Source organism: Gadus chalcogrammus, chromosome 7 (assembly GCF_026213295.1).
Source record: "Gadus chalcogrammus isolate NIFS_2021 chromosome 7, NIFS_Gcha_1.0, whole genome shotgun sequence".
In the NCBI taxonomy this organism is placed as follows: Eukaryota; Metazoa; Chordata; class Actinopteri; order Gadiformes; family Gadidae; genus Gadus; species Gadus chalcogrammus.
Genome location: NC_079418.1, coordinates 32684626 through 32695602, shown reverse-complemented (window position 1 = coordinate 32695602; position 10977 = coordinate 32684626). Strand labels below are relative to the sequence as shown.

The following is a 10977-nucleotide window of genomic DNA, read 5'->3' as shown; positions in this document are numbered from 1 at the left end:
GTGACAAAGACAATTATTCCCTGCCTATCAAAAGAGACTTCTAAAACGTATCTGCTAGAACAGTTCCTATACTTTTTGTATAATTTGGTCATGCTGCAAATTTACTTTTTGCAGTTGCTCCATATTTGGTTATTTGACAGCCTCACCTGCTAGAAAAGTCTATTCAAATCGGCTAAATATAATGAACTAAATTAATAGCCATGAAATGTTGTCACTCATACTAATGGCAAATACCCTTTCAGTTGGTGGTTCAACACTGATGTCTCTCTAGGCTTGAGGGAGAGCTCCCAAGTAAATTACACGAATGTCCTGGAGCAATTGGGAATACACTTTTATTTAGTCTACCTGACCACATCTTTGAACTATAGGTCACCTAACCCAAACTTTTCACTCTTGTTAGGTTGTCATTTTATCTTGTTTTAAGCTGAAAGGGCTGAAATATCAACATTTCAGGTATTCTGTTTGGATAATGTGCAAAACTTGTGGCGTCACTAATAAAAAAAATTAACGAATGTATTTTTCTTAATGTGGTTAAACTATTTAAGGATTTTTGGGTTGGCTCTCAGATAAACGTGTTTCACGTCACAGGGTTTGGGATGAAAAGGCGGGCCTTCTGAGAGGGGGTTCCGGGGGTTTCCTTCCGGGCGGGAGTTTTGGTTGTTTTCCGGTGGAGCTGTGCCTGCCTGTCCGATTGTGGAATCCAATAAACCTGCTATCAAGCTTACTTCGCTCAATACCTCCCCTGTGGTTATTACAATATCATTAAAGATTAAGATTATCCAAGTAAAGTATATTTCTCGCTAGAAATGTTATTAGAAACACGTTTAACGGTGAATCGATCCTAAAATATAGCATTTCCCATTCAGATAATAAAGATTAATAAAGATCATACACATTCACTGACAGAAGATTATGCGAGGGAAAATGTAAATTTCTCGCTAGAAATGTCATTAGAAACGAGTTTAATGGTGTATCTGTCCTAAAATATTGCATTTCCCATTCAGATAATAACGATTAATATGGCTACGTAACAATTTCACCAAATGCTAGGAGAACGTATCGCCCCCTGTTGGTGCTATTCCCCCATTCATTTCGAATGGAGAAGGACGCGTGTTCAGGGTCACGCTTTGGTCAGGCAAAGCGTGACCCTGAACACGCCTTGCGATGTGGACAAACGTATCTATTTTACGCCTTGGCGTGATACCGGGTTGCACACACACACACACAAACACGCACACACACAAACACATCCACACACACACACGCACACGCACACGCACACACACATATACACACACACACACACACACACACGCACACACACACACATATACACACACACACGCACGCGCACACGCACACGCACACACACACGTATACACACACACACACGCGCGCGCGCGGGCGCGCATTGGCATACAAACGGACGCACAGAGCCTTGCACTGCTGTGGTCTTCTTTGCGGTCGTGTTTCAGTGGGAGGTAAGGTGTTGGAGCGGGTTTGTAATACTGGAGTAATTAATGTCCTGCTACAAGCGACCTGGTGGGCTGTGCTGTGTTGTCGTGACTATTTGTGGAGCCCGAGTGTAGGAGGAGAGAGCGGTAGAGCCACATTTCCGAAGAAGCTCAGAGTTGGAAAAGGCAGCCAAAAGCGGGGTGGATGGGTATTTATAAGAGGCTCACCGCGAGGAACCGGTCCAAGAGCAGAGCATCGACTGGCGCCCGTGGAAATAAAGTTACAAAAACTCCTCTGAAGCAGAACAGATCTCTCAGATTCAGTGTCTTCATATGAATAATTGATCGCACACAATTCCATAGATTTTGAGGATTTAAAAAAACCTTTGAGGAGATCAAAGGTTTAGCTGTAAAAGAGAAAGAAATTGAGACGGACTCAGTCGATCCGAAGCACTTCTTCAAGCGCTGATGTCCAATGAGAGCGACGCTACAACAAGCTTATGTTCTCCTCCATCGATCCATGGATTAGATTGCTTACTATTCACTGTTTAGCAAATGCTTTGTGGAGTGGATTCAGGTGGAGGTCATCAGAGGACAGCACCTGTCTGGACCCTCGCTCCACTCAAACGTCCATTAGACACAACGGGTCAGAATCACTCTGTTGTGCAGATTCTGCCTGAGAGCATTTAACGAGCCAACCTGCCATAAAGGTCAACCACAGGAATACAGCACTTTGCTCTTTTGTGGGAAGACATTTTGTAAAGTACTTGTATTGCGTTATTTTTAATGTACTTACTGACGCACCGATTCCAGAAGAGAAAGGGTTGTTTACGTTCTGGAAGAGGAAAACAGGAAAGTCCTTTTGTGGATTTCATACTGTAGAGACGTTAGTTAACATTGCGGTGGTTAGATGACACAGACCGCTAATGAACCTGAAGGAGGTTTTATATAGCGGGAAACTTTGCTCAAGGGCGTCTACAGGTAGACTGCTGACATTGGGATTCGAACCCTGAACCTTTCGGCTGGGAGTCGAACATCCTCTCCAAGCAATAGACGATCCCGCAGCGCAGTTAGACTTCATAAAACGCCAGTTCTACTGAAGAGAAAGTGAGAAGATTCATCTCCTGGCTGCTCTGTCCGTCTCTGTTCCAGGAGGCTACTGCCGGGTATTAAGGGATATTATGGGATATCTATCTGCCGGATCTATCGACAGGAACTCCATTTAGATTCAATCACGTAACTTTTGCAGATGCGCTGCCGCGAAAGAAACGCCACACGCAGCCAGGTGGCCGAGCTCCAAGACTTCAGGGAGCCGCCGTCACGCAGGGGGAGAGGAGCAGCTGGGGGCTAAGAACCACGAGGAGCTGAGGACTGAGGGACCCCCCAGGGAGACCTGGTCTACCCGGACCGGGACCCCCCAGGGAGACCTGGTCTACTGTGGACCGGGACCCCTCCGGGGAGACCTGGTCTACCCGGATCGCGACCCCCCAGGGAGACCTGGTCTACTGTGGACCGGGACCCCCCAGGGAGACCTGGTCTACCCGGACCGGGACCCCCCAGGGAGACCTGGTCTACTGTGGACCGGGACCCCCCAGGGAGGAGGAGGAGCAGACGAGATGGAGAAGACTAGGAATTGGAGATACAAATGCATGCATACACACACACACACACGCACACACACACACACACACACACACACACACACACACACACACACACACACACACACACACACACACACACACACACACACACACACACACACACACACACACACACACACACCATATTTCTTAATACCACATGAATGTGTGTGAGCCACTAGACACTTTTTCATCATTGCTTGGTGCGTAGCCGTACGCTTGCATTTGTTGTGAGGAGGGTCGAACACTGGGGAAATTAGCCGGAAGAAGACCACGAGGCGTAAAGGAGAATCACGGAAGGCTTTTCTTTATTCGAAGACAGGTAGACCGAAAACGACCTGCTACTGCCGCCTGCTGGCAGTAAACGAGTACTTCACACGCATGAAATAACATATTTTGCTTTTTTTCTTTACAATCTGTGAATACTTCATCCATCTTATATAATAATAATAATGATAATAATAATAATAATAATAATAATAATAATAATAATAATAATAATAATAATCATATTTGATTTATAAAGCGCTTTTCTAGGTACTCAAATATACGTATTATCTTAAGACTGTAGCAATGTACATGCTACCCTCAACCTAGGGGGCTTTTACGGACTCCTCCAAACCAGGCCGCACGGGGGTGCTGTTGGAGCAGTTCATTGCAGAGTATAACGATACCCAGCAGCAGGGTAATGTGGTGCCATGCAGGAGATCTCCCTGCGTGTGCGTGCGGTGATGGCGGGTTTAACCATGATTGCTAAATGGGCAACAGGTGTGCAGCCTCACCCTTTTAGTCTAGTCTAGTCTAATCAGTCTGCCTTGGGCCAGGTGAGGCTGCTTACACAAGCCAACACCCACACACACTTTTTCTATTGTTGGGCTATTTATAACAATTCAGTGCAAAAGGAAAATGCAAAAAGCAAATATTTAAGAAAGGAGAGAAAGACACAGAGAGAAATGCCTGTGATGAGGCTGCTGTTTATTACGTGTCTGTCTTCAGATGTGGCTCATGTTTTTTTATACAAAACAGGATTTCCAACAGCAGCTTATCCCACACGTCTGTTGTCTGTCCAGCAGCCGCGGCCGTCTGGCGACTCATTCACCAGGAAGGTGGTGTACAGAGGGAGGCTTCTGCAAACGTTTAACGGCTGGCGTCTCTTGGGATTAGACCCGGGCAATGATCAGCCCTGACTCGCCGTCCGCCCGGCCTGAGTCTCTCCGCTGCAGAACCCTGTTGAACCCTCATTAGTTCACCGCTCCTGTAAGCTGAGGTAACCCACAGACGCCTCTCTGAGGAGAACAAGGAACGTAAATGTGGGAGGTCTGAGGTCAGATGAAAACCGAGTGTTGGGAGGTGGAAGGCACTCCCGTAATACCTTGTGTTGTAACAAACGTACATGATTGTTGTGTAATCCACTGACTACAGTTCACGCTACAATTGTTCCTCTCTCTCATCACAGCATAGCTCATCAACCGCCCACTTTATTGACAGCGTTCCCGAAGGGAACCGAAAGACATTTGACGTTCCTGTCAGAACAACAAGTGGAGCGTGTGACGTAGAGGCCAAGCAATAAAGCCAGAGTCAACACAGCCTCTGTCTAGTGGAAAATGGCCACAACAACGAACTCCATGAGCCGGTGTGTGCAGGCTGGTCCTGCGATTATCGCGTGATTGCTATGTAAACAACACGGCGACATGAGGATTTAGATAGCGACAACGCATGGCAGTGAGATAAGTGACAGACGTGAGGTTGAATTATGACTTCAAAGTTAATGTTGCAAAAGGAATGACGTTATCCCAAGGAGTTTTGTGGTCAGGAGTTACAGCAGGGACCACCGGTGTCTCGTTGGACACACGTTGGCAACAACCATAGCTGAGGAGAAACACTTGGTCTAGGTAAATGAACGCTGCTCGTAGGAGGTACAAATGGACATTTAAAAAAAAGGTGTGATGGCGTGCCGACGTTGGCAGGCCGTGGACACGCGGTTGGGCACACAGCTGTCCATATGGATTATAGTCAGAGCTGAGCACAGTTGTCTGTAAAAGTTTATCCGGTTTGACAGTTTCTCTCCCACCGAAACGTGTCTTTTGTGATGCCAGAAGACAACGTCAGAGATTATCTTCAAAACGACATCAAATGACTCAGAACTCGAATAGCAAAACATATTCCTCTGGGTTGTGTTTTATCTGGGCTGGATTCTCCTGCAGGAAGTCTTGAGTAATTCAAACATCTCAACGTCCACAGAACATCACAGAGCCGTCTGAAAAGGACGAGATGACCCCCCCCCAGTGGAACGTCTGCTCCCTCACCCTGACCCCCCCAGTAGGAACGTCTGCTCCCTCACCCTGACCCCCCCAGTAGGAACGTCTGCTCCCTCACCCTGACCCCCCCCAGTAGGAAGACCCCTGGTCCTAACCCTGACCCCCCCAGGGTGTAGACCCTTTGTCCTAACCCTGGCACCCCAGTAGGAAGACCCCTGGTCCTAACCCTGACCCCCCCCTGTAGGAAGACACACCCCCCCAGAGGGCAGACCCCCGGTCCTAACCCTGCCACCCCCAGTGGGCAGACCCCCGGTCCTAACCCTGACACCCCCAGGGGGCAGACCCCCGGTCCTAACCCTGACCCCCCAGGGGGCAGACCCCCGGTCCTAATCTTCGGGGGCGGGGGCCTCCTGTGGCTCCAGTCCTCCGTTCCCCGCCGGCGCCGTTTCCTTGACGACCGCGACGCCCGTCTCCACGCCCGTCCGGTCGTCGGCGGCGGTGGCGGCGGCGTGCCCGTTCCCCAGCGACACCCGGCGGTGGTGGGCGGCGGGCGGCCGGGGCTTGGACGGGCGTCGCCACCACGCCCACCCACAGCAGCAGCCCCCCCGGCAGCAGCCCCCCGGCCCCCCTCGGCAGCGGCGCCCGTCCGGCCGGCAGCGCAGCAGCTGGCTGTAGGCACGGCGGAAGTCGCGGTTGAGCGCGGGGTAGAGGATGGGGTTGAGCACGGAGTTGAAGTAGCCGAGCCACAGCACCACGGAGTGCAACGCCGTGGGCGGGGTCATGTCCGCCCGCAGCCCCATGCAGGTGAAGAAGGTGAAGTAGGGGAACCAGCACACGACGAAGGCGCCCAGCACCGACGCCAGCGTCACCGTGGCCTTGTGCTCGCGCAGCGACGCCGCCACCGAGGCCGCGCTGGAGAAGGAGGGCGTGGCCGCTCGGATACGGCGCACCTGGGGGAGGGGGAGGAAGTGGGGGAAGAGGATGTGATGTCAGAGGAAGAGGATGAGGTCATAGTGGAAGAGGATGTGACGTCATAAGGAAGAGGATGTGATGCCCCCCCCGAGGGCTCACCTGCTCGCGGGCCACCCTGAAGATGAGCAGGTACATGCCACACATGAGCACCAGCGGCAGGTAGAAGGTGCCGAAGGCGTTGAGCAGCACGTATTTGTTGTTCCACTCGTAGTGGCAGTAGCGCACCCCCTGCTGGGCGGTGCCCACGCCCCAGTCGGCGTGCTGCACGCTGTAGTCGACCGTGTTCCAGCCCAGGTGGATCGGCAAGAAGGACACGGTCAGCGACGTGGTCCAGATGGCGGCGAGGGCCAGCGCCACGCGGCAGGGCGTCACGCGGCGGTGGTAGCCCAGCGGCAGCGAGATGGCCAGGTAGCGGTCCACGCTGACGGCCAGCAGCGTGAGGATGGACGCCGTGCACAGCATGACGTCCACGGAGATGTAGAGGTTGCACAGAGCCCCGCCCAGCGGCCATCCGCCCGCCCGCAGCTCCAGGGAGGCGGACAGCGGCATCACCAGCAGCCCCAGTAGCAGGTCGGTGACGGCCAGGGAGATCACGAAGCAGTTGGCGCGGCGGCGCAGCCGTCGGCTCAGCAGCACGGCCAGACACACCAGCAGGTTCCCGCCCACCGTCAGCCCGATGAAGGACACCAGCACGAGCCAGCGGAGGACGCTGGAGATCATGGTGTCTCCCCCCCCCGTCGGAGCTTCTTCATCAGGGGCCGAGGAGCCCGCGATGTCGCCGCTGACGGGACCTGATCGACTGCTCTCCACGGTCTCCACGGTTTCCACGGTTACCACGGGTTAACGCCAATGCACTGCCAAGCGTCGGAGCCAGCAGCGCAGTGGGTCTCTCTGCTGATCGCACTGGAAGTGCATGCGGCCGTTGGCAGGTTCTCAGAAGGTCACAGAGTCTGCAGCTTCATGTTCGACTCAGCTCAGCTACATACCAGTCCTTGCTCGGTAACAGCAGGCCGTACTCTCGGGGTATCCACGTGTAGCCCAAGGTCCAGATGTTCTGAGGAAAGAATAACCTCCACTACTTCCTTCAAAGCACCGTCGCTACAGGAGAGCTCCAAACACCTGAGGTCCTTGTTCTTCATCAGAGCAGCTGGTCATCTCTGGATTTCCTCTTCTAATACCTCAGTATCTCCTCTTAAAACTCCTCTTTGACAGGTCAGTACTGAGATTTCAAAGTAAGAGACATCAAGGTCTTGGGTTCCTGGTGGAGTTCAGACAGATGTCCTCTCGGGCCCATCTGTATTGTTCTCTGTCGCTGTCGGAGTGAACATTCACCCAATGACCTGGTGGGACATGATGTTTAATGTACATGTGTATCAATGAATGACTCCAACAACTTGACTTTAGTTGTTCCTGTAAACATTACCCTTGTAGATTATTTGTATCCCTCCAGATTCTGAGTCTGTTGATAAGACACATGCATACTCAAAACTCACCTGTTCAGAGTTCACCTAGACTCTGCATAGCCATCCAGTACCCCCCTCCCACTATTGTATGTTGTACGTCCTGGCACTCAATGTACACACTTAATGTACGCACTTACTGTATGTTGTATTTATTTATAGTACTTAATTGTGTGGAATGTGCATTAGCTAGCTATCACTGCTGTATACGGGGAATGGGTTAACCTAGTGATTGTTAGTACTGGCACTTGATTCTATGAACATCTTTACAATACCAACAGTGATATATTGTTCCACTTCTTATGACAAATGTACTTATTGTAAGTCACGTTGGATGAAAGCTTCTGCTAAATGTCTTAAATGTAAATGCATAAAAATTATAAAGATTAAAAAGAATGATAACAAAGTAGTTAATTCGAACAGCAGCAACATATCAAGTGGATATATAAATAGATATAGATCTAGATCTGGATATGTATGGTCATGAGCTTTGAGTGTTTAAGGACCCCTATTTCACCACCAGCTGTGACGTTGTTTAGCCATTCTAAGCTATTTCAACATCACACACACACACACACACACACACACACACACACACACACACACACACACACACACACACACACACACACACACACACACACACACACACACACACACACATGCCGGGTGACTCATGTCTGGGACCGTATGTCGATGTGTTTGAACGGAGTGTGCTCAGTGTGTTTCTTGACCTTTTCACTTCCTCTATAGAGGTCTGATGTGAATGGATCGCATCTAGATTGAGTTTTACCACGGCTGCCAGATGAGTTTCCCCATTACCCCCCGCACCCCCCCCCCCCCCCATGGTCAGGACGGATGGGGCTCTGAGAGGTAATGATAGTGATAGAGAGTGATAATCACATTAGATGAGATTCAGATCCCCAATCGTATTATCGGGCCCTCTAAGCGGAGCAGAATATATTCCTCTGAGGCCGAAGGAAACGTTAGAGCGACCGCGTGACGTAGGAGGGCTGGAGCAGGAGGAGGAGGAGGAGGAGGAGGAGGAGGAGGAGGAGGAGGAGGAGGAGGAGGAGGAGGAGCGGGTCCGTCCAGGGTGGAGCCAACGGGCTAGCGGTGTTTCTCCCCGCCCAAGGGTTCTGGGTTCGAAGCCCGGTCTCCGTAGTCAACCAGTACCCCAACCCTAACCCACCAGTACCCCAGTGGTAAGGAGTCGAGCGACACACTCGTCTCTTTCACGGATAGCAGATAAATAGTTGTTTGTATTTTCAAAATGACATGAAATTCTACACAGGAGTTTGTCTTTGTGACACAGAGAATGGAATAAAGTCACAACCCTGAGGTGACTTCCACGTCAAATTCAACCAGATCTATTCACCATATCACCATACTTTAAGAGTAGATGGTGAAGTGGAAGGCTATAGGCTGGTCAAAATATGATATATATATATACATATACATACATACAAGTATGTGAATCATGCCACCCGTTGCACTCCGGATAACTCTGGAAGGAGGGATCCCCCACTCTGTGTTCCTTCTCAAGATTTCATCCTCGCTAATTAAGGGAGTTTCTCTTTCTCTGTTTCTCGCCAGGGTCAACGTGGGGGGGGGGGGGGGGGGGGTCATAAATATACAGCCCACTAAGCCTTTTGAGACTGGACTTGTGATAAAGGGCGATACAAATAAAATGTAATTAATTGAACTGAAGTATGACAAACCATGATTCTTTCCATATTTAATAGATTAGTTTGAGTGGGATGATTGAATATCTTCTCTTGAAACGTTCAATGATAATGCATCAACTCCACTTCGGCTCTTAACTGTTTCCACGTATACATTTCGTCGGGCTCTGCCAAAGAGAGTTCCGGACTCTTACCCTCCCTCCCTGTATCAAAGAAAACCTTTGGAGATAAGCCTCTGCTGAAGAAGATAATGATAATCTTGAGTTTGGACCAACAAGGTTATGAGTAATTCCCTCTAGGAGCACAAACAAGGCGGTTGTGTTGGAGGCGCGCGTGGTGTAACCGCTGAGGATTACTGGGATTCCAGAGGGAGAGGAAAACCTAATGAACAACCCAGTGAGGGCCGAGGGTTGTCCAGTATCCTGGTGGACTGATCTACAGGTCTAGGGGTCAGGAGGTCTACTGGTCTACAGGTCTATAGTCCTGCAGTCCAGTACTCCAGTACTACAGATCTATAGTCCTGCAGTCCAGTACTCCAGTACTACAGATCTATAGTCCTGCAGTCCAGTACTCCAGTACTACAGGTCTATAGTCCTGCAGTCCAGTACTCCAGTACTACAGGTCTATAGTCCTGCAGTCCAGTACTCCAGTACTACAGATCTATAGTCCTGCAGTCCAGTACTCCAGTACTACAGATCTATAGTCCTGCAGTCCAGTACTCCAGTACTACAGGTCTATAGTCCTGCAGTCCAGTACTCCAGTACTACAGATCTATAGTCCTGCAGTCCAGTACTCCAGTACTACAGGTCTATAGTCCTGCAGTCCAGTACTCCAGTACTACAGGTCTATAGTCCTGCAGTCCAGTACTCCAGTACTACAGATCTATAGTCCTGCAGTCCAGTACTCCAGTACTACAGATCTATAGTCCTGCAGTCCAGTACTCCAGTACTACAGATCTATAGTCCTGCAGTCCAGTACTCCAGTACTACAGATCTATAGTACTGCAGTACTATAGATCTGTAGTACTGGAGTACTATAGATCTGTAGTGCTGCAGTACCCCAGTACTATTGTACTCCAACACTGCAGTACTACTGAGGTAGAGCAGACATTGGGAAGTCCTCCAAAAAGAGAGCAGCAACTCAGACACTTCTGGTCCAGGAGAAGCTAAGGGTCAAGGGTCAGGGGGCATCAAAGGGGCATCAAGGGGGCCTACAGGTTAGGCTGCGGACGCCGGGGATTGAACCCGGAACCTTTCTGCTCAAAGTCAAACCTCCTCGCCTCAACACTATCCTGTGCATCTAGACACACAATACACACGGACGGATAGACAGACAGACACACACACACACACACACGCACATACGCACACACACGTACACACAGACACACAAACACCCAAACCGGCATTAATAACTTACATGACACAGTGTTATCTCTCAACACATCCACGTGCCTGAGAGAGGCCATTAAAGATGCACACGAGGACGCCATTCTTTAATCAAGG

General features: G+C 50.2%; 2 protein-coding genes across 2 annotated transcripts in view; both read right to left on the bottom strand.

Annotated features, from left to right (window-relative positions):
- Nucleotides 1-3753, bottom strand: part of LOC130386164 (nucleophosmin-like) — a 6758-nt gene extending 3005 nt beyond the window's left edge. The window contains exon 1 of the mRNA XM_056594938.1: nt 3706-3753. Coding sequence (XP_056450913.1) covers nt 3706-3753 — 48 coding nt within the window. The remainder of the gene's footprint in view (nt 1-3705) is intronic.
- A 1988-nt stretch (nt 3754-5741) lies between these two features.
- The window catches only part of hrh2b (histamine receptor H2b), a 7422-nt gene continuing 2186 nt past the window's right edge, over nt 5742-10977 (bottom strand). The window contains exons 2-3 of the mRNA XM_056594937.1: nt 6427-7667; nt 5742-6305 (exon numbers count right to left, since the gene is read on the bottom strand). Coding sequence (XP_056450912.1) covers nt 5742-6305; nt 6427-7047 — 1185 coding nt within the window. The 5' untranslated portion in view covers nt 7048-7667. The remainder of the gene's footprint in view (nt 6306-6426; nt 7668-10977) is intronic.